The sequence below is a fragment of the Nannospalax galili genome, unplaced genomic scaffold, assembly GCF_000622305.1.
Source record: "Nannospalax galili isolate Female #2095 unplaced genomic scaffold, S.galili_v1.0 scaffold110, whole genome shotgun sequence".
NCBI lineage: Eukaryota > Metazoa > Chordata > Mammalia > Rodentia > Spalacidae > Nannospalax > Nannospalax galili.
Genome location: NW_008328707.1, coordinates 285,953 through 309,999, shown reverse-complemented (window position 1 = coordinate 309,999; position 24,047 = coordinate 285,953). Strand labels below are relative to the sequence as shown.

Here is a 24,047-nt window from a genome sequence, read left to right as displayed (position 1 = left end):
TTATTTTGATATATCACAGTGAAAGATTTATCGTCCTCTTTTTTTTTTTTTTTTTTTTTTTTTTTTTAAAAAAAAAAAAAAAAAAAAAAAAAAAAAAAAAAAAAAAAAAAAAAAAAAAAAAAAAAAAAAAAAAAAAAAAAAAAAAAAAAAAAATAGTCAGCAAACAGGTTCCTAAGTGATTTGGGGATTAGCCCTTCAGAGAGAGGAGTGACACAGAAGCTTCAAGGGCCCATTAAGGGAAAACCATTTCCTTTTGCTCAAGAGGATGAACTCTCTAGCCTGTGTGCAGACCTAATATTCCAGTTGGGCAATCAACAACCTAAGGGGTCACCTCAGAAGGTGGGTCACCTGAAGCTATGCTAAAGAGGTAGGAAGAATAATTAGTTTTTAATGAGACAATATACTTTTCCTTCTCAGAATTCCTGCTCCCTAGTGCAGTCTCTACAAGCCACATGAGGTTCTTTTGGGTCTGCCTGGGTTTCTGAGGCCCATCTATCCCTTCTTCTTTTCTTTTCCTTTTTTGGATGCCGGCTAGAGCCTAAGGATGCTTTTTTTGGCGTCCTAGACTTCCTTCCTTTCTCTAAAGTACCCTCCATGTGGCTGGTTGTCTGCCATGTGTCTTAACTCAAATGGTATGACTATCACATCTCTATTCTCCTCTGTGCAGCTTGTAAAGATTTACAGTTTTTCTGCCCTGGCATTTTTCTTTTAAACTGTAATAAAATTGTCCTTGAGCTTCCATTTCAGCCTGTTCTGAAATTCTTTTATTAATGAGACTAAAAACCTCAAGAGGCAGGTGTAGTAGCACACGCCTTTAATACCTGCACTCAGGAGGCAGAAGCAGGCGAATCTCTGGGATTGTGAGGCCAACCTGGTCTACACAGTAAGTTCCAGGCCAGCCAGGGCTGTATCATGAGACCCTGTTATACCTTGCTAAAGAACCCCAAGAGGGTATCCCGATTTCCTTGGTATCATCTGGAGACCACAAAGGGAGCCCCCTCCCCCCCAAAAAAAATTTCCCCTGGCAAAAAAACCAAACCAGTAGATAGAGGAGCATCAATTAAAAAAATGTCCTTTTGTAAAGGATATTTTTATTTATAAAGACTTGTCACTTCTCTAAACATTCACTGGACTATCCTGAAACGTCTGCTGGAATTCAAGGCCACTTTTTGAGAATTACTTATTTCCTGGTTACATCCTGTGAATATATGAAATAAACATGTAAGTGAACAACAACAAAATTGCACCAGATGAGCAAAGGGACAGTTTATTTATGCTTTTGCAGTCAGGAGAAATGCTTACTAAAGAGTAGTATCTTCTGGAAAAGGACAAGAACCTGGGTCTTTGAGGAGACAAGGAGGGAAGTTGTCGCTGAGTCTCATCAGGGTACTTTTTGCAGGTAGGTGGGTGACAAAGACCTTGACTAAAATTCAGCATTGTTGCCTTGTTTCTTTATTTCCTTTCTTAAAACTTTATTTATGCCGGGCGTGGTGGCACATGCCTTTAATCCCAGCACTTGGGAGGCAGAGGCAGGAGGATCTCTGTGAGTTCAAGGCCAGCCTGGTCTACATAGTGAGTTCCAGGACAGCTGGGGCTACAGGGAGACCCTGACTCAAAAAAAAAAAGACAACAAAAAAACTTTATTTATTATTATTGTGTGCATATGTGTGTATGATATATAGGAGGCAGGGTGTGAAGTTGTCTCTCTCCCACCTTTAGGAAGGTTCAATTTAGGGAATTGAACTCAGATCATCAGGCTTGTATTGAAAGCACATTTACCTGCTGAGCAATGTCATAAGCCCCTATTTCTGTATTTTCTCACTGTACTAAGTTAACAGGAATAGTTGGAGAATGAATTTTTAAAATATAGATATTAATATTCTAAGTCTCTGTCTTCCTCCCTTCTCTTCCCTTCCCTTCCCTCCCCTCCCTTCCCCTCCCCTTCCTCCCTCCCTTCCTTCTTTCTCTTGCCTTTCTTTCCTCTGCCTCCTCTTCCTCCTTCTCTTCCTCCTTCTCAAACAACAACAACAATAACAACAATAAATATGTAGATTTAAGACAAACATTTGAAGAGTGGGAAAAGGGAGAGTTTTTCTGAAACATGGAACAGTGACAAAGCACTAAGAAAAAGCACATAGTTCCCCTGGCACTATTCAATCTCTACCCTGCTTTGCTAATAAGCATAGGACAAGAATAAGCTGCAAATCAAGATCTGTTCAGAAATCCCTTCTGTTTATGAAGACTTAAACAAAAGCCTCTGTCTCAAAGAACCAAACCAAACCAACCAAAGCAAAAAAACATAAATAAATTCACAAATGATTATCTAGAGAACTTTCTGAACACTATTTTTATTTATTTATTTATTTATTTTTATTTTTATGTTTTACCTGTGTGTATGTAATGCAATGCCCATGGAGGTTAGAAGAGACCATCAGATCTCCTGGAACTGGAGTAACAGACACCATGTGGGTGCTGGGAACTGAACCAGGTCCTCTGCAAGAGCAGCCAGTGCTCTTAACTGCTGAGCCATCTCTCCAGCCCCCTGAGCACTTTGTTTTGAGGACTAAGAATAAGAGGGAAAGACACTAAAGTTTGTTAAGACACTAAACTAAAAATGTTAAGACACTAAAGATTTTAGGAAAAATTAACCCCATTAATAAGGGAATAGTTAACAAAAGTATTAGATATCCATGCTATGGTAATCATTGAAGAATTATAAGTCTATATACACAGAGAAGAAAATCTGTCTACATATTGTAAGTGAAAAAGTAAAGTTCCAGATTAATATGTGTGATATAGTTGAACTAGGATTAAATCTATATTATGAAAATGTGTCATAGTTTATAAAAAATATAAATGCATATAATGTTTATATTTTTCTGGAAGGACAAAATCCAAAAGGGTAATATCTACTTTGAATGGTGGGGTAGACGGGGAAGGAGAAACAGAATTTTTATGTTTTACTTCATGCATTTAGATAATTGTTTGAACTTGAAAAATAATTCAAAAATATGGAATTTGCATGACATCGTTGTGCAAAGGCCATGCTGGGCTCCATCTTCTTTCAGTTTGAGTATATGTGCTGAGGAAGCAAGCATGAATAAATCTTTTTTTTTTTTGCCTTTTTGAGACAGGGTCTTCCCCATAGCCCCAGCTGGCCTGGAACTCACTATGTAGACCAAGCTGTTCTTGAACTCAAAGAGCACTACCTGTCTCTGCCTCTGAGTGTTGGGATTAAAGGCCTGCACCACCACGCCCTGCAAATAAATCATTTTATATATAATGAAAACTTGTTATATTTAATTATTAAAAACCATAGCTATTGAAGAAAATTCCCCATGGTGTTATCAAATTCTAGAATGAGTTATATAAATAAATCATAGGTCACACCATAGGAGGGATTAAAGAGTATATGATATTGACTAAAAGTAGAGATAATTGATTTCCATTAACCAGACTTCTGACAACTCCCACTTTTTTCCTCTTGCAGAAAGCTACTCTTTTACAAGATCCCCTATATGCTAGTGCACACAGCCATGTTATTGGAAATCAAAAGCCGTATCGGTAAGGAATGGTGGTGTGATAACCTCTCCGTTGAGGTTATCACACCTCTTCATCTCTTCTAACGCTGATATGTGTGTGTTGTTGACTCACACTTATACTTCTGCCTCAACTCGATGCCCCGAGTTTTAGGTCTGTAAACACAAGTATCCAGTGGCCATAGCCTCATACATGAATCTGAAAATCAGCACATTCAAAAGAGAACTCAGCATCCTCTCTCTGGGCCCTCGCCTTCGTCTTTTTCTAATGCAGGGAAGGAATGATGTCACCATTATCAGGTCCTAGAGTCCTGGTGTTACCCTCATTTCTTCTCTTCATTTTACCACCCTCCATGTTCAGCCAATCTCCCCATGATTCGTTGTGCCTCATTAGCATATCTGGAGACCACACCCTTCTCAGCTGCCTCTGCTGTGGGTTCCTACAGCACTTTCCTGGTTGTCATTTTGCCTTCATTCCCGCCTCTCCGGCCTGTTCTCCAACAGAGAGGTCTTCCTGAAGCACAAATCTCATCATGTAATTCCCCTTTGAATGGTTTCCCCTTGAATGGTTTCCCCTTTGAATGGTTTCCCCTTTGAATGGTTTCCCCTTGCCCTTAGGTGAAAGTCTAAACTCTTAACAGATTACAGAGATGTTCACAATGTCTTTTATTTTTCCTTCCCCAGCTCCTCTGTCCTTCACACTCAGGTCCTAGTTCCTGCTCCCAATGAACTAGTCACAGCTCTCAGAAAACCTCTTCTCTTCTTTCCAGGCCCTACCCTGCTAGCTTCCCTTCTGGAACCCCATTTTATTCTTTCCTTCCCCTCCTGAGTTCCTTCACCTCATAAGGTGATGTTCACAATGTCTTTTATTTTTCCTTCCCCAGCTCCTCTGTCCTTCACACTCAGGTCCTAGTTCCTGCTCCCAATGAACTAGTCACAGCTCTCAGAAAACCTCTTCTCTTCTTTCCAGGCCCTACCCTGCTAGCTTCCCTTCTGGAACCCCATTTTATTCTTTCCTTCCCCTCCTGAGTTCCTTCACCTCATAAGGTCTTAGTGTGCCTCCACTTTTCTCAAAAAAAAAAAAAAAACTTTTCTTGACCACTCAAAGCTAAGTTAGGACCTCTCCATAATCTTTGCTTACACTTGTGTAGCACTCCTCAGTCAAGTTATGAATGCTTCTTTGGTTGTCTGCTGCCCTGTTATTCAGCATGCTCCCTAAGAGCAGGGACTATGCCTTGGTTCCTGGTACACAGTAGGCTGCACCAAGCCTTTATAGGATGAATAAATAAATGAGTCAAGATGGAGCTGGAGACTACGATCATGAAAGTCCCTACATGTGAGGATAAGGAAGTGAATTCCCAGATGTCAGAATTCTAGCACGTTCTTATCTTTGGTTGGTCTTAGACTATAGAATTTACTTGTAGCCTGACTTTCCTTTTTATTAGATTGTGAACCCCTTGAAGGTAAGCAATGGGCTTTATGAATCTTGGTTCTTCCTACTTAAATAGGACTGTGGATGTAGCAGGTGGTCAGTGAATTGATGATATCAACACCTGTGATATTATGTCATTGGCAGATTTTGAGAGGTTGATGATAGTGAGGTAGACTGGAGGTCATGAAAATGAACTAAGAGGAAGTTAATTCTAAAATATGCATATTCTCCACCAGAAGAAAGTGAAGCTTTGTAGAAGAATGGTTGATTCCAGGTCTGGGGTGGGAAACAAACAAAATGAATCTAAAACAGCTTATACCAGAAAACAAAGTGAACAGGGCTCTAAGTAAAGGTCTTAGGTGCTCACACATGAAGCCCCCCCCCCAGTAACCAATGAAGAGACAAATAAGGAATGGGGTGATTGAAACCCAGTGAACTTATAAAAACTCAGTAGGGTATGATGATGCATCATAGAAATGCTCCCTGCGTCTCCACCACAGAAATAAAACACACAGACCGTCAGGCTCTAGTCCCTTTCTCAAAAACAGCAAACAGATAGCAAGATGTGCACCTTTTCTGCATTAACTGTAATCAGTCTGGATGACCAAATAGTCCTAGTTAATGAAGGCAAATTCCCTTCTACAGCAGTCCAGCTAATGGAAGTGAAAGTTTTAATAGATCCATGCAACAATACCCAGGGGATGAAAGCATTAAATAAAAAGGCAAAGAGGAACTTGACAATGGAGCAGTCGTATTGCACATAACTAACCCCATGATGAGTCTTAGCATCACTTAAGTGAGACAACTAGCCTTTGTCCCTCGTTATTTGATGCGATGTGAAACACACAGCACTATGAAGTGTTTTTGTTGAAAGTTAAACCTGAATCTGACTGGAAAGTGTGGGTATATGTCAGCAGTGTGAGGAAGGAAATTATGCCATATGCTTCAATATGGATGAATCTTGAAGACGGTGAAATAAACTAAGCATAAAAGGACAAATAGTATATGATTACACTTATATAAGGTACCTAGAATAGGCAAAAGCAGAGGTAAAAAATGGAACAGAGGTCACGAGGGGCTTGCGTGGGGGGAGGGAAGGAAAGGAATGGAGAGTTATCATTTAATGGTACAGAATGTCTGTTTGGAAAGATAATAAAGCCCTGGGAATGGGCAGTAGTGACAGTTGTACAACACTGAATGCACTGATCAGCACTGAAATACACACCTAAAACTATGGTAAATTTTATGGTATGCTTATTTTACATCAATTAAAAGCACGCGTGTGTAAGGGAATAGATAACATTTGCTGAATGTTAAAACTATTGAAGCTTAGTGACAAGATATGCAGAGGTTTCTTACATGTTTTTTTTTCCTGATTTTATTTTTGTATTTTTCTGACACTACTGGGAGTTGAACCTAGGGCTTAAGCAAGCACTCTACCACTGAGCTATAGCTCTAGCTCAAGACCCTGACTTTAACAAACTAAATGTTTTTTTAAAATCCTAAGACAAATAGAGGGATTTGAAAATAGACTGAGTAGCAGATAATACTTTTTTCCCCTTTTTAAAATTAATTTTTTGGCTAGCATTTAAAGAAAGTTTTCATGGTAACATTCTGATACATATATATCACTATATTTTATTCTTATTCACACCCACCACTGCCTTTCCCGGCCTCTTTCTCCCTTGGTGGTCCCCTTGCCCCCAAATAGTTCCTGTGTATTTGGATTTAAAAATAAATAGCAAAAAATCTAACGTTTTAAGTAGGATTAAGATTTTGTGCTGAATCAAATTCAGAGCTATTTTCTCTAAGGAAAACGTGTGGTCTTGAGCATTAGTCTTTTCCTGAAGAGTGGGATGCCCATGCTTCAACGACTGAGATGATTTGAGGGGGTGCTCTCACACACTGAGAGTTCCATGTGGAAAAGCAGTTCTCTTCAGATAGTCTGCTCTCATCAGGAAGCACCTGTGAGCCCTATGCTGTTGGTATTGACTCTGCATCAGTCCTTTCTGGAGAGTTGGCCTTGGTCTGGAAGGTGGAGCTTTCATGCCTCCTTTACAGTTACCTGCTATTTACACCAAGTGATGTTGGTTTCCCTGCCAAGTAGTGATACAAAATTGTCTTTGTAGATATGCTTACTGCTTTGATCGAAGGAAAAGTATTAAGCAAGTAACATTACCTGTGGTAAATGATATGAGTGATGCTGTGAAAGTGAGCTTACCACGGACAGCAGGAGCTCTCCAGCTTGTCAAGTGCATAGGTGAAAAGCAAGTCAGAGAGCAGGTCAGTGGTGAGGGAGGCTTCACGACTCATAAATACTAAAGCTCAGAGTACAAAGCTGTGTTAGAATTCCATTAGTAACAAAAGTTTACAATATTTCAATAATTAAGATATCCATGAACTATCGTTTCTTATGTTTTACATGATTTTTCTCTATGTGTTTCTGTAGATCTGAGGAGAAAATTAAGCACTTCAGTCAACTTAAATCTGAACTTTTTCTTAAAGACAATACTTTGAGGAAGATGCTTTGTTTAATAACAGAACTTAAAGTAGCAGCCCAGGAAAATTTCATCCTGAAAAGGCTTTTTTGGAAAGTAGGTGTTATGATTTTAATCTTTAAAACTTGTTTCACTTGGTTGTCAAATTTAAGCATAAATTAAAATATAAACAAGCATTATATTCTGATGCTGTATTTAAAATGCTGATTATATTTAATGCAGTTATGTCTTAACACTTAAAAATGTGTGAAGTAATCAGTAGTGCTTATGTGTATGGGAGAAGATGGAAAGAAATGGACGCATCATACATGGCGACTTAAGTGGGTTGGGTGGATATTGTCAAAGAAGAGATAGTAGGGGAAAACTTTTGGCATGTGAGATATAAGGAAAGCAGATTTTAAGAAGTTTTACTGAACAGATTTCCCTATAGTAAAAATACAAAATTTAAAAATTGAGTATAAGACTGGCATTAAAAAAAAAAGTGACCCCCCCCGCCAGGGAATCCTAGCAACTTGGTTCTTGTGGTACATTATAGAACCTTCATTTTCAGTTTTCGGTGGATGGGGTTAAGAAGCCATGGTAAGTATTGGTGATGTGCTGATGAGGCCAAGATAAGGGTGAGCCATGTTTAGGGCCACATCTATGTCAGTGGCTATCTTTTGCATCCTGATTCTGGCCACTGGTCTCACATACAGCTGCCATTTTCTTATTGAGCAGTTGTGAAGAGCTCATTCAACCAACCAGTCATTCAAGACAGATTCAAGGTGCTGTGATTCAAGGTGCTGTGCAGATGAATAACCACCTTGGTTTTCCCAGATGAGGACAGCCAGCTCTTCTAGTTTGCTTTGGGTTTAAGGGAGTTCTTGGAACATGGGATAGCTGGGACAGCTCTCAAATCAGGATGGTCAACTACGCTAATTACATTAAAGAGTAGCTAGAGAGAGACTAAAATGTCAAATTTATGACAATATTAAGACTCAGGTAAGTCTGACGCGGTATGTGCAGTCTAAAATGGTCAGTGAGGGGTAGATTCCCTAGAAATACACCATTCACATTTTGACTCTAGGACTTCAGAGGATTGTGGAAAAATATAGAGATAGGCATCAGGCATCAAAAGGACCAAGCAAGTTACTATGAAAATGGAAATGAAATTTTTATGGAAAAGCTAAAGAAATTGGGATTATCTTCCATGCAGGTAAACTCCTCCAGAACATCCCATACAGTGCAGTGTATATTTAATATGTAACCCTAGTTGTATAGAATTGCTTCTTCAAAAACTTCCTATGGCTTTCCTTACTGAACTGAACAATAAAACACTGCAGTGTTAGCTTTTCTTTTTTTTTTTTTTAAACTCTTTCTTCTTTGATTGATTTATTTATTTTTATGGGGCTTTTGGCTACTCTAACATTCCCCCCTCTGAAGAGGTAACCCTAAAATCTTTTAAGGATTAGATACAAGCTCCCAAATACTTTCAACATTTTTGGCCTTTGGAACAGAGTATGTTCCTGACAGGCACAAGGACATTTTGACTTTTAGCCAAGAAACTGGCTACTTTTCTTTGGGGTCTTTTTACCCTAACTGCCTAGCCAATTCCTACCTCCTATTCTTATCACACCATCCTCTGAAGAGGTTACCCAAATTGCCAATAGGGAATAGGGACACAGACAGCTCTGGTTTCTTCCATGCTGAACAGGGATGCATGGTGAGGCAATTGGGGTATTCCTTCAGTGCATCTATCTAAAAGACTCCCAAATTGCATAACTCTTATCTCTAAGGGGAAAAGAAAGTCCTTGAATCATGACTAGGAGATGTGAAGGAGAAGTAAAGGCAAGAGTAATTAGCATTACAATCACTCTTATAGGGAACCAGAAAAAAGTCAGAACAGGGCAATTTTCAAATGCTCATATGAGAATCCATTGGAATTTCTTGACAAGGGCTTCCAAAAGCATCCCTCTATTGGGGTTCTCCTCATTTTTCTTTTGTCTTCCAAGGCTGGACTCCAGAGTGATGGATTCAGGATTTGCTTTCAGGTATTTTGATAGATATTGGAGTGGTTAGAATCAGTGTCAGTTCCCTCTCAAAGGCTTCTCATATGTTGGAGGGGCCAGGGCAAAATGGCAGTGTGAGCCCTTTGTTCAGTGTCAAAAATTTTGAGGCCATAGAGCATGGAATCACAGGGTCTCTTGAAGCTGTCTCCATAGGTCACCCACACTGGCTAATTTGATCACTGTGGACACCAACATTATAAATTGAGAAAAAAAATGAGCAAGGGACTAGAATTTTCTGGAAGTTTGCCAATTTTCTTTAACGTCACTTGACAGTATCATATTTCTCTCATGCTTTTAGGCTTACATGCATCTCTAAAACAAAGCTAAGAATCCTCTGAGGAGCTAAGGTTGTAGCTCCAGTGCTTATCTAGCATGCAGGAAACCCTGGGTTTGATTCCTAGCACTGCAAAATGTCTGGGGATACATGCCTGTAATCCCACCATTTGGGAAGTAGAGGCAGGAGGATCAGGAGTTTGAGGCCAGCCTGGTCTGTCTATATGAGACCGTCTCAATAAAATAAAATAAACCTTTGGTAATAAATTCTTTTAAATTTTCTTGAATAACCACCTATCCACATATGCTTATACATGAGCTGAAAGTATCTGGAACAGACTGCCATGAGTTCCAGATTTCTACAAGCATGGCCTTTGTTTTAGCACAGCAGGGTAATCAATAAGGAGCCATTATCTGGATAGGAAAGGTGTTTGGAGAACTAATCCAGCTGTAGATTTTCCTGAAGAAGGGATAGAGTACAAGAGTAAGACTTATCTCCACATAGAAGTGAGCAAATTGAAACACATAGGTATTTCAGCATGTGGGTGAGATTACCCATAAACATTTGGCATTGTGATGATTTACTTGTTTAAGGTGTGCGACAGGCTCTTCATGGAATATAAAGAGTGGGACCAGAAGCAAGGGTTGTCAAGAGTAGAACCCACAGCTAGGAGAGGACTGGAAAAGCAGGGGATGGGGGACATGAGAAGTAGGGCCCAGAGAAGCCCACTTAGACAACCTGAACATGGTTAGGGGTTGGATATAAAGTTGATATTTAAGTAGAAGAGCTGAAGTAACACCCAAGTGTTAGATGGGAAGAAGGGTGTGAGTGTTGAGCATCATAGTGTTGGTCTGGAGGCCTTTTAAGTATTTCCAGTCTTAAAACAGGCCTGATGCAGGGAGAACTGGCTGTGGCACAGAGGACACGGAGAAAGAGAAGGAGACTAGGCTGAACAGCACTCAGCCCAGTCTTTCATTTCTCCCATCTGTTTTCTCAGCGCTTGAGCTGCGTGGGATGACTTGAACACCCAGTTCTCTCTGGCCCTCCATCTGTTTCTCTGCTGTTTGAATTTTGTAGTATATGTCTTCCTTTCATTTTCTCTTGGCAAAGACCTGCCCATCCTCCAAGCCTCAGCTCAAATGTCACTGCTCTCTTTCCTGTCAGCCTCAGTGACGAACTATGGTCCCTTGGTCTTTTTTATTTCCCAGGTAATTCTGTGTATGGAACCCTCATTGCTGTTTTATAATCTGTGGCGCTCAGTTTAATAAACACTGTCTGCATGTGGCTATTAAGAACACAAATGTGGCCAAGGACCAAAGTAGTAAAATTTTAGTTTTAATTCAGTTAAAGAACCACCATGGCCAGTGGCTACCATATTGGACAGTGTCACTCTCTAGCATTACTCACAGCACTTTAACAACTCAGCATTTATTGCATACTTAATCAGTGTAGGGCATGGTAATAGGCGTCAAGGGTAGGTATGAAGTTTGAAGAATTTTGACAAGAGTAGATATCCATATAGTACTAACTTTAGGAGATGACTGTTGCCCGAGAAGGCTGCCTTGTTTCCTGAGGCAGGCAGTTGCTTTATCCTCCTGGCCTCAGGCAACTGCTGACGTGTATTTGGCCACTGCTATAGATTAGAACTGCCTGTCTTAGCATGCAACTAACATGGAATGGCACACTATGTATTCTTTGAGTCTGGCTTCTTTGGGCATAATACTTTCATTCCAGATAGATGGATAAAATTTTAAGACTGAAATTCTTGAACCAGTGAGCAGGTGAGAGTTCATACTTACTGATGTATACTAAATCTTACAATGTGATAAGCACTATTCAGATTTTGCCAATACTATCTTATTAGTCCTAATTTCAACTCCATGAAATGATATTAATCCCACTTTACCCACTTTAGAGATGAGGAAACTGAACTAGGGGGAACATAGCCTGTGAAATACCATATAGCTAACAAGTGGCAGAGTCGGGATTTGAACTCTAGGAGCCTGGCTCCAGAATGAGTATGCTAAACAGTTACAGTCTGTCAGTTTACATACAGATGCTGGGTAAGCACAAGAACTCTGAGAGCACTGGATATTCATCCCATTCCCCTTGCTCTTTTCCTTTCCCCACCATTGTCCCCAGCCTCTTCCTAGGCCAATCACTTAAACAACTGCCACATACGCCTTCTTGTCTAAATAGCCAAGTTGTTCCTAGTCATCTGAAGTCCAGGGAGAAAAAGAACAACAGAGGAATAGAAAAGAGAAGTGATTGCACTGCTTCTTGTATCAACTCGTCCGATTTTATGGGCCAGTACTTATTTTCATGCTTATGAACTTGAATGAGAACGCAAAAAAATACTAGTTGCTCAGCTTTGAGTAGTCAGATAGAAATGAAGTCTGTATTTCAAATGCATTATCACAAGTATTAGTAAGTCTGTTTTTGTACTGTTTTTATTGGCTTTACCGGTGCTACACACTCGATTTAGTGTTAGTCAGCACGTTTCAATAAGAGTTTTTCTGCCTATTATGTTTGTGCAATGGCCAAATTACTTTGGAAAGGCAGGGAGTTAGCGGCTCCATTTTCCAAGGTAGCTGATTTGCCTGAGATTATACACATACTTCTGGATGACTTTCATCCTCAGTGCCCAGGCCAGGCCTAAATGACATCCCTTGGCTCTTAATCTTTCAGGAGGATGGTGGTGAGTAAAAAAGTATGCTTTCAGTTTGAATTATGCTAGTGTTAATGAAAGTGTTTTAAATCACTTCTTTAATTGAAGAAGAGATGTTTTCTTTGTCCTTCTATGTGAGGGCAGAATTTTAACAGCTGATGTCTTAATTATCCCCTTTCCCACTTCCTCCTGCAGACCAGTGACCTTTTCTATTTCCTAGTGAACAAACTTCATGAGTACTTGCCGGAGTCTAGGGATAAGAATGCACTTCAAAATAAAAGCCAAAGGGCTGATGAACTGGTGTAAGTACTAACTAGATAATCAGATATCTTTCCCCTAAGGTAAAGATAAGTGGAAGATATTAGAAAAAATATATGTAGTATTAATGACTAATGGTGCTGCAAGTTTTGCTTCACATGATTTTTAAAATTATTTTTAATTTAAAAAATTTTTTAGTCAGCATGCTGTGTAGCCCGGAATAGCCTAGCTTCTCTGTGTAGACCAAGCTGGCCTTGGACTCAGAGTGATCCTGTTATCCTCAAGTGCTTGTATTAGAGGCTTATGCTACCATGCCTAGCTCTCAAATAGAATTTTTTGAAAAAATTTTAATTTATTTTATGTGTATGAGTGTTTTGCCTGTGTATATTTAAGCACATCTGTGAGTATAATGCTTGTGGAAGTCAGAAAAGAGCATTGGCTCCCCTGGAACTGGAGTTACTGATGGTTGTTAGCCACTATGTGGCTGAGCCATCTCTCCAGCCCCTGCATATATGTTTTTAAATAGCTTTTTTTTTTTTGGTCTTTTTGAGACAGGGTCTCCCTGTAGCCCCAGCTGTCCTGGAACTCACTATGTAGACCAGGCTGGCCTTGAACTCACAGAGATCTGCCTGCCTCTGCCTTCCAAGTGCTGGGACTAAAGGGGTGCACCACCACGCCCAGCCTTTAAATAACATTTTTGACTTTAATTTTAAAAGATGCACAAGAACTAGTAACACTGGCCGCCCCAAAGGGTGATGAACACCTGAAGGAGAGATTTTTTTTCACTGCATTTCTTTTTATATGGTTGATATTTTGACCCACATTTTACCTATTGAAAATGAAACATTAAAAATAATTTTAAAATTATCCTAAAAACTTTGGAAAAATATGCAGTCAAAAAAGAATAAGACAAAAGAATTAAATAAAGGAAGACCGTGACTCAGTCCTAACCTGTAGCTATTGCTAATTCATTCCGCATGTCTTCAGACCTCCTGTATCGGAACCTCAGACCAGCACTCAGTCAGTGTCGGCAATGTGATGTGTAGAATTTGATGGGCTTTTTTCTGTATGGACATCTGAAAGCACTTCTCTCAAGGAGAACTGCTTTCGTGAAATTCTGACCTCACATAATCATGCATTTCCGTTTTTCTCTCTTTGTTTTCTAGGGCATGTATTGAAATTATACAGACCCTAGGACTGATGTTCAGAGAAACAGAAATTGAATCATCTCGCCTGAACACACTGGCAACTAAAAAGTAAGGTTTTGTTCTTGATTTAGGAAGACATTGGGACAGTGTCGTTTCTACCATTACCCATTCTTGAGTGTCTTCCAAAGCTCACTCTAACTTCTCTGTTCAACCCCCTTGAAAGTATATTTCACTCTTTTGTCTCTCCATTCCTTCTGTGATGAGTACATTAATTGGCACATGCTGAGTTTTCTCTGTCCCTCCGATCAGTAGGGGCACAAAGATTTTTCTTAGCATAATGTCTTTTGTTCTAGTTCAGTGAACTTGAAAAAGACCAAATGTCCCATCATGCACTAAAAGCCAGGGAATCTCCACTAGCTTTTTCAGGGTGTGCTCACATCTACAACAGAAAAATTACATTGCAAAAGCAGAAGTTACTGTAGTCATATCTTTTATGTATAGTTGCTTAACCATGGGGATATGTCTGCTTATCTAAATTTAGAAGGTATAATCTACTAGACACCTAGGCTCTATAAGATATACGCACACACACATATATAAGCTATATGGACTATATACGTATATCTGTATACATATCCAGGGAGTATAACTTATTGTTCCCAGGGCCACCATAAACAAAACACATGATTAAATCAAGCCAAGAGCACATGGTGCAAGCGAGAAATTCTGTACTCGGATGTCTGAGGCTGCTGTTGATATAACACAGTATACCGTCTTACAGTAAACTTTTATTTGAACATAGAAGCACATTCTAAAATAATGATTAAAATCATAGTACAGCAAATCCTTAAACCAGTAACATTACTGTTATCATAATCAAGCATTCTGTACTAATATGAGTGTTGTGTTGTATTTCTGTAAGACCTGCAGCACAGTGTGTTTGCTGACAGAAGCCTTGCCACAGGGTGCATAATGTGCTGTGCTGCAGTGTTATGACGGCCACAGCTTTAGCATGTGATTGAAAGTTTTTGCATTATAATTTTATGCGGCCACAGTTGAATATGCTGTTTGTCATTGACCAAAACATTGTCATGCAGCATGTAATTGTGTGACTTTGAAATGAATGACCTTGTAGGGTTTATTAATGTAGAGTGTGCACTGTTGGAAGAAAGACATTTTAAAATACAAGGCCAACATGATGAGCTACCTATGCTTCAGTAGAAAATCTCTCATTCCTGCTCAAGTAAGCACCCTAGTTAAACACAGTGGAACACACACACACACACACACACACACACACACACACACACACACGAATGTCTGAAGGCAGAGAGGGACTTGTTGGGAAGAGGAAGAATTTCAGTGGGGGCGGTGAGAGAGGGTAATGGGTGAAAACAACAAAAATTCAATTATATACATGTATGAAACTGTCAAACTCAAAAAAAAAATGTATGTCCAAAAGAATACAGACATGTATACCTTTCCTACCTGGCAGTCTAAAGTGGCCAGTTAGCTTTTCTCTATGAGGTCAGCCAGGACCTACATTTCTTCTCTTTTTATTCTGCCACGTTGAAAAAATGCTTTTCTTTATTCTTTGAGAAGTCATACATGTGAGATGTGTTTCAATCATTTGATCAAATCCACCCCCCAGTCTTTCCCTTCAACACTTCCCTACCCCTCAGCCACATCTCCTTCTCAATATTAGGAACTCTTTCTTTTAATCACTGGCTGCTGTTATGTGCATACATTGGTGTAGGACTGTCCACTGGAGCATGGGCAACCTACCATGGGCACATCCCTGAAGAAACCAGGTGCCCCTCGCCCCAGCAGTCAACAGTTGCCACTAGCTCCTTAGCTACAGCTGGGGCTTTGTGAGCTCCTCCCCATCCATTGGAATTTCATTTATTTACTTTTTTTTTTTTAAATTTTAATTGAATTTTTGTGAATTTCATACTATTTTGGTCATGTTTAGACCCCCTCCCTTGTCTGCACCCCTCTTAATGTCCTCTACCCATTTTCATGTACTCTGTCATATGTATTATGGCCTATCAAGTCAATTTTGTATAATGTTCTTTGATGTGGATCCATCCATTGGAGCCTGGTTAACCTATCTAGTGTCCCATTTTTTTTTTTTTTTTTTTTAGACAGCTGTCCTGGGACTCACTATATAGACCAGGCTGGCCTTGAACTCACAGAGATCCGCCTGTCTTGCCTCCCAAGTGCTGGGATTAAAGGTGTGCACCACCACACCCGGCCTCTAAATGCCCCATTCTTAAAGAAAACTGACTCTCCCTCTCCCAGCAATGATCAGTTGCCAGTAGTTCCTCAGCTAAAGTTGGGGCTTCTTACCCAACTTCCCCACTTCTATGCTGGGATTTTGTCTGGCTTGAGATTGTGTGGGTCTTGCACATGTTGTCACCGTTATGAGTTCATACAAGTAACTTCCAAGCTGTTTGGAAACTGTTTTCTTGTGGTCATCCATCACCTGTAGCTCTTAGAATATTTCCACTCTTCCCTTCTGAAATAATCCCCAAGTCTTGGGTGGCAGAGGTTTGATATAGGTGTCTTATTCAGGGATAAGCACTGTGCAGATTCTTAGTCTCTGCCCTTTGGTCAGTGTGGCTCTCTTGGTTAATCACCATCTGCTGCATGAGGATGCTTCACTGGTGAGAGCTGAGAGATGCATTAATATTCTTTCTTCCCCCTGTTCCAATATGTTCCCTGAGCCCTCGGTGTAGAGGTTGCATTGTAGATGTGTCACTTAGGGCTGGGCACTCCACAGACATTTTTTCTCTGTATTTGACACAGTTGTGGAACTTCATCATAGTCTCCATCTATTGTAAACAGAAGTGTCTTTGATGAGTGATGAGAAGTACACTTGTCTGTAAATATATGGATCTGTAAGAAATTACATTGGTCTGTGGATGTGACCAAAGTAGGTTTTTCTCTGGAGTCTATGCCATCTCCAGTCGTGTGTATTTGACCATGTTTACAGTACAACACATGAGTTCCCTTCTATCAAGTGGGCCTTAAAGTCCAATTAGACAGTTGTTCATTGCCCCTTAGATAAAAGTGCAATGCTGTACCAATAGAGATTATTTACTGGACTGGTCATTGTTGTGTTTCATAGGCTTTATACTGGGTAGGACCATTGATTGGTTTTCTCTCTAGGCAGTTTGCATACCATCTTCTGATTGGGGGAGGAGGCTTCCAGGTCAGTTAGTTTATTTATCCATTTAAAAATATTTTATTATTTTTATGTGTATGAGTATACTGCCTGCATTTATGTAAGTGCACCCTTTTGTGCAGTGCCGGCAGAGGTCAGAAGATCCCCTGGAACTGGAATTATGGATGGTTGTTAGCTGCCATGTTGGTGCTAGGATTTAAATCTGGGTCCTCTGCAAGAACAGTCAGTGCTCTTAACTGTTGAGCCATCTCTCCAGCCCCTATTCATTTGTTTGAATTTTATGTGTGTGTGTTTTACCTTCATGTATGTAAGTGCACCTATGTTGTGCAATGCCTACAGAGTCCAGAAGAGGTCTATGGATGTGACAAAAGTAGGTTTTTCTCCAAAAGTAGGTGTTGTATCCCCTGGAACTGGAGTTATAGATAGTTTTATGGGGATGCTGGGAAATGAACCCTGGTCCTCTGCAAGAGCAGCCAGTGCTTTTAACTACTGAGCCATCATCACTCTAGTCCCATGCTGGGAGTTTTGATTGGCTTGATTTTGTGCATGGAGCCAAAGCTGCTGTGAGTTCATGTGTATAATGGGCCTGTCATGTGTAGAAAACACTGTTTCACAGTAGTCCTCCACAGCGTCTGCCTCATAGAATCTTTTGGCCCCCTCTTTCTTGATGACACCTGACCTTCGATAGGGAGAGGTCATGATAGAGATGTCCCATTTAGGGCTGTGCACTTCATAGTGTCTCATTCGTTGCAGTTTTGACCAGTTGTGGGTCTCCACATTGACTGTAAAAGAAGCTTCTCTGCTGAGGACTGAGAGCTGCACTTAGCTGGCAGCTCAGGGAAAGCAGATCCCAAAGGAGCTAGGTGACCTGTGGGGTAGGACGGAGTGAGGCCTGTGTCACAGTGACTGCCATGGTTTTTCTTTTCTTTTTAGATTTATTCAGAGAGAGAGAGAGAGAGAGAGAGAGAGAGAGAGAGAGAGAGAGAATGAATATGAACCTGACTAGTCCCCAGTGAATGAACTTGCACTGAAGGACGTCTGGGTATACTAACTTGACTTGATAGGCCTTAACACATATGACAGAATGCATGACATCCGGTGGCGGGGCTACGGGGGGTGCAGATAGAGGAAGTCATAAAGATGATTAAGATGTTTTGTATGAAATACACAAAAATTCAATAAAAATATACATTAAAATGTTTCTTAGTTTGTGATGTACCAGGGACTATGGGAATTCTGTCCTCTACAGAAAAATGGGCAAACGTTCTCGTGAAGGACTTTACAGTAGAGACTTGCTGTTTTTCAGTCCCTGTCGTCTCTGCTGCAACTACTCAAGACTGACATCACAGCACAAAAGTAATGCTCTACAGTACAGAATGGATGGGCACAACTGTGGTCCAGTAAAGCTTTATTTCCAGGGCGTAGCTCAGTGGTAGAATGCTTGCCTAGCATACACCAGACCCTGGGTTAGATCTCCAGCATTGCAAAAGAAGAAAAAAGAAGTATGTATTTACAAGAACAAGTTGTGGGCTAGAGCTGACTTGCAGACCCTGATTTCCTGACCTTTGCTTGATAATAATTGAGAGAAATGCACTGTTACGTACTCTGCATTCTGCTTCCTGTGGCTGACAGTGCTATCACTTCCCCAGTCTCCAAGATGGAGTTGCAGGAGTGTTTAACGTTTATTTGCCACCTTCGTCCTGAAGTTACTGCCAAATCTTGTCTTCTCTTCTTTACCTTTTGGTTTCTACTTTGCTCTATCCTTGTTGAAAAAACCCACCCTACCTTGGTTGTGGTTTGGCCTTTACCTGTTCTAAGTTGGTTTGCCTGTGTCAGCTTGATAATCCTCTCTCCTAATGAGACTAATTCTTTTCATATCCTTCAGTAGGTATGTTCAGTGGCTATAGTAGCCTGATTATAGTAATTTTATAGGTAATTTTGATAGGCATAGGATTACCATGTTACTCATAGTATCAATGAGAACAGTGAAGGTGAAATGTAGGTTAGTCTTCTCTGCCTCATAACCAATTATATAAGCCAACTGAATTAAAACAACATTTAATTATCATCTTACAATTTCTTGGGAATGAAGAATCTGGGCACAAGGCTGGGTATGGCGGCACCTGCCTTTAATCCCAGTGTTTGAAAGGCAGATGCGGGTGGATCTCTGTGAGTTCAAGATCAGCCTGGTCTGCTTAGTGACTTCCAGGCCAGCCAGAGCTACATAGTGAGACCCTGTCTCAAAAACAAGAAACAAAACAAAAACAAAAACATCTGGGCATGGTTTCACCAGGTCCTCTGCTCAGGGTTTCCCAAAGCTTCAGCCACAGCACTTGGCTCTGCAGGTCTCTTCTGAGCTCATTTGGGTGGGGTTGGGAGAAGGGCTATAGAACTCATGGGGCTTCTTTCTTGGAAGGGCTCATCTCTGAGTTTAGGGAAGGCCCTCATTTACAGGGTTTGACTGATTAGATCGCTCTCAACCAGTTTGCTTTCCTTTTTATTAATTAAAAAGTCACTATGAGGGGCCTTAGTTGTATGTGCAAAACCCCTTCACATTTATCATCTAATATAATATGTAATATAATTAATATACCATAAGAACCATAGCCAAATGTAGTCACAGGTCCTGCCCATACACAGGGCAGGGGATTGTAGAGGCTATACATACCTGTGCTGTGGGATGGGACGATCAGAAGCTGCATTAGAAGGCCACCTTCCACAGTATCACAGACTAAGTCTAACCTTCAAAGACTGCACGCTAGAATATACTGTAATGTACTGAAAATTCAAACATTGGAAACAATAACATTCTGAACAATAAAACTATTAAAGTGTTGGAACTGTTTTTAAGCCTGTGATGCAATCCTAAGAGTCTCTGTTTTCTGGATGAAACCAGCATTTTGACTAAAATTGTCAGTCAAGTGAATTTTAAATTAAGTGAATTGGTAGAAAGGGTGGATTTCAAACTAAGTTCTATTTGAGCAAATAAAAAGCATTTATTCATTTTAGCATTTTCTCTTTATTATTTTTGTAAGTGGACGCTTTGCTAACTCAACTTGCCTTGCTACATTCTTCTTGAAATGTGCCATACTCTTATATTTTTGTGGTTATGGTTGAATTCATATATTATCACAGTAAGTGACCCAGAATTTTAGAGTACCTTCTCTTAGATTTGAAAAGACTCTGTTACTGGGAATAAAGGGTTATAATTAAATAGAACAGTGAATGGAATATCAATTCAAACTTAATACCTGAAAAAGATTCCAAAAGGAGTGTTCTGCGGGTAAGGAGATCAGTAAGAGCAAGCATGGGGACCCGAGTTCTAATCCCCAGAACTTGAAGTAAAGTATTAGCAAGGTTGTGCTTGCCAGTAACCCCAAAGCCAGGGGAGAGGGGACAGGGCACAGGCAGGAAGATTCCTGAGGTTTGCTGGTAGTCAGCCTAGCTCCAGGTTTACTGAGAGACCCTGTTTCAAGGGAATAAGACAGAAAATGATAGCACACTTGACATCTTCCCTCTGGCCTCCATGTATGTCTGTGTGCAGGAGCATATCTGTACATACATATGCATATACAACACACACACACAAAGACAATCACAGAAAAAATTTTTAAAAGGAGTACTCTATTGAAATTTTGGTAGTATTTTCTAAAAGTAAGCTAGACTGTTTTATTATTTTATTTTATTATTTGAGACAGGGTCCCATGTAGCCTAGGCTGGCCTCAAGCTCACTATGTAGCTGAGGATGACCTTGGACTCCTGATTTTCCTGCCTCCACCCCTTCAAGTGCTGAGAGTGTAGGCATGTGCCATCACACCTAGTTTATTATTCAGTGCTGAGGATCAAACCCAGGGCCTCGTGCACACTAGGTAAGCACTCTACCAATTGAGCCATGTCCCCAGCCCCCAGATTGACCATTTTAAATAGTGCAGAAGGTATAGGTATCATAAATGATCTATCCTGATTTTTTGAGAAATATGGTGACGTGATTAAGACTTAGACTTGCTTTTTGAGTTGGGGAAAAAGGAAAGGAATTGTATATTTTCTAGGATTTTGGTTAACCATGGGCTTCTGACTATGTAATGATTTAAATGATTATAAAACAACAGGAAGGCTCAAGTATTATGAAATAAGGATTGTTTATAGTCTTCTTTATTTTATTATGAAAGTTACCTTTATGATTGTAGAGAATTTCCATACTGTCCCATCCTTAAACTCTTTCACTACTAGTTTGTCTCAAAGCTATTTTGTTTTCTCTTAGGTAGGTGGTCTTCTTCCCTCCCTCCCTCCCTCCCTCTCCATCTTTCCCTCCCTCCCCTCCTTCCTTCCTCCCTCCCCTCCCTCTTGTCTTCTCTTTCTTTCTTTCTTTCTTTCTTTCTTCCTTTCTTTCTTTCTTTCTTTCTTCTTTCTTTTTTTTTTTTTAGACAAGATTTCATTTAGTTCAGGTTGGACTATGTAACTGAGAATAATTCTAATCCTCCTGCCTCTGCCTCTAAAGTGCTGGGATTACAGGCATGAATCATCACCCCAATAGCTTAGCCCACCCCGCCCTTTTTACAAATATCATCTCACTGTGTTGATCTGGCTGGTCTTCTGGACTCAAACAATCGACCTGCTTTAGCCGCCCCAGCAGTGAGGAGTACAGATATGCCCTGCCGTGCCCAGGCAGGCAGTTAATGTTCTAGCGGCTTGCTTTCAGCTCCTTTTCAACCACACGTGGAGTATATTTGGCATTAGAACATGATCTTATACTCTCAGCTCCTCAGAATGCACATTTTGAATTGTGATTATTTTTTGTTTTTACGTTGTTAAATAATGATCATATACTATCAAGCATGTAGTAACATGTAAGTGACTTGCTTGTGGTTAATCAACAGTTACGGTGCATTTGAAAGGAAAAGACCAGGTTTAATGCTGTTTTTGTTAACAGTTCATTGTGTTTAGTGTACAGAAAACCCTTAAAATGCTCTATTAAAAATGGGTTCTGGAGTCAAAACTTGGAGTCTAGTGAGAATTTAAGAAATACTGTACATTAAGGGTAGAGAGATGACTCAGTGGGTAAAGTACTTGCTTCATTAAAAATATTTTGTTTTATGCATATGAATGTATTGCCTGTGTGTATGTAAGTGCACCCATGTTATGCACTTCGTACCCTTGGAGGTACGAAGAGGGTGTTGGATCCCCTGGAACTGGAGTTAAGGACAGTTGTTAGCTGCCATGTGGGTGCTGGGAATCAAACCCAGGTCCTCTGCAAAAGCAGTCAGTGCTCTTAACTGCTGAGCCATCTCTCCAGCCCAATAATCAGTATTTTAAAATTATGAAATATTTTAGCTAAGTATAATGTGTGTACCCATAAATAAAAATGTGTAAGAAACAGAGAAAGCACTGTGTAAAGGAATTTTATATCACAAATACACTTATTAGCATATGATTAATAGGGGCTGGAGAGATAGCTCAGTGGTTAAGAACACTGACTGTTCTTGCAGAAGACCGGGGTTTGAATCCCAGCACCTACATGGCGGCTCACAATTTCCTTAACTCCAGTTCTAGGGGATCCGACAGCCTCTTCTGTCCTCCGTGGGCATTGCACGACACGGGTGCACTTACCTACATGCAGGCAATACACGCATACACATAAAATAAAAATAATAAAATATTAAAAAAAGAATATGATTAATAGACAATGGCTTTCTAAGACATGTAACATCTTGCCTCATCTTCATTTTTATTTTTTCTCAGCTTTTCTTTTTATCTATTTTTATGATAACAGTTTGCTACCCTATCTTTACAGTGCTTTCAGTTCTCTCTACGTCTTCATCTCCTCCTTCTTACCCATTTCTTCTTTCCTCTTCCCAAGTTATTTCCATATTTGTACTTCTAACGAACTTAGTTTAACCAAGCTCCCCATACTAACTTTGACTACAGAATCTATTTTGATTGTAACATTGCTTAAAAATAATAATCCAAAAAATATTTTGGAAAATATTGCTATGCTTGAAATCACCAAAATTTTCCTTAAATCTAGATTTTCTATGCTTTCTGGGCTATGTGAACTTCTAGAACAATACTTTCTTTGAGCTTAAAATTAAAAAAAAATTTTAAGCTCAAAATTTAAAATTTAAATTTCTTACTTCAAAAAATAATGTAGTTCTTATTTCTAGATATTCATCTATTTTTCTGAGGGTCCAAAACCCCAGTCAAGAAGTAAGTTTGACTTCACTGTTTTTCTTTTTAAAACTTTACCCATTAATGGCCTTATATTTTTTTTTTTTTTAGGGGAACACTATTTAATCTCTTGGTCATTTTAATTAGCAAGCCTAAGATTCCAAAATGTCCCGTGTTTGATATCCAGTTGGTGGCTGATTCAACTTCAGCTGAAGCGTCTTTCGATGCTGAGGTGAGATGGGAATTTGGGAAGTAGATTAAATATAACATAAGGGGATGTAGTTTCTTATCTTTTAATGTGGGCCGTGTGCTGAGGGATAGAGAAGGAAGCTTACATCAAAGGGCACATGTTTTGTTATTAACATAAAAGCTTAGCTATTCTGTTGATATTAGCATATCTATTTTATGTTTTTGAGTAAATGTACTAAGGAAAATAGCATTGTTTACAAATTACATAAAGCTGCTCAAATGTCTCTGTGTATAATATTCATATACATGTAATTCCATACTAGAGGTCTAATTGCCCCAAAATAGAAAGTTTAGGGTCAACTTAGACTTTAATTTACCTTCTTTAACAGGTAAGTAGTGCTCATTCTTTTTTTTTTTTTATTTTCTTTAATGATTTTTTTTATTGGCAAAAGTTTGATTTATATAGTGATTTTTTTTAACAGTATAAGTATTTACTATTAGTAGGAAGGTCTAAACTGTTTTCTTCTAAAATTACAAAATATGAGCTTTTTTCCCCCAGTTAATTATTTATTTAATAACCACATACTTAGAAGAAGCATTCCATTACAATAGCATTGACATATTCAGTAACAAATTTTCTG

The 24,047-nt window shown here is 39.6% G+C and overlaps 1 protein-coding gene across 2 annotated transcripts in view; it reads left to right on the top strand.

The window, feature by feature from the left end:
* The window catches only part of CUNH12orf56 (chromosome unknown C12orf56 homolog), a 112,956-nt gene that overhangs the window by 73,965 nt on the left and 14,944 nt on the right, over positions 1 to 24,047 (top strand). For both annotated transcript variants that reach the window (XM_029561451.1, XM_008829161.2), the window contains exons 5-9: positions 3,491 to 3,564; positions 7,421 to 7,565; positions 12,655 to 12,761; positions 13,884 to 13,973; positions 23,329 to 23,449. In XM_029561451.1, coding sequence (XP_029417311.1) covers positions 3,491 to 3,564; positions 7,421 to 7,565; positions 12,655 to 12,761; positions 13,884 to 13,973; positions 23,329 to 23,449 — 537 coding nt within the window. The remainder of the gene's footprint in view (positions 1 to 3,490; positions 3,565 to 7,420; positions 7,566 to 12,654; positions 12,762 to 13,883; positions 13,974 to 23,328; positions 23,450 to 24,047) is intronic.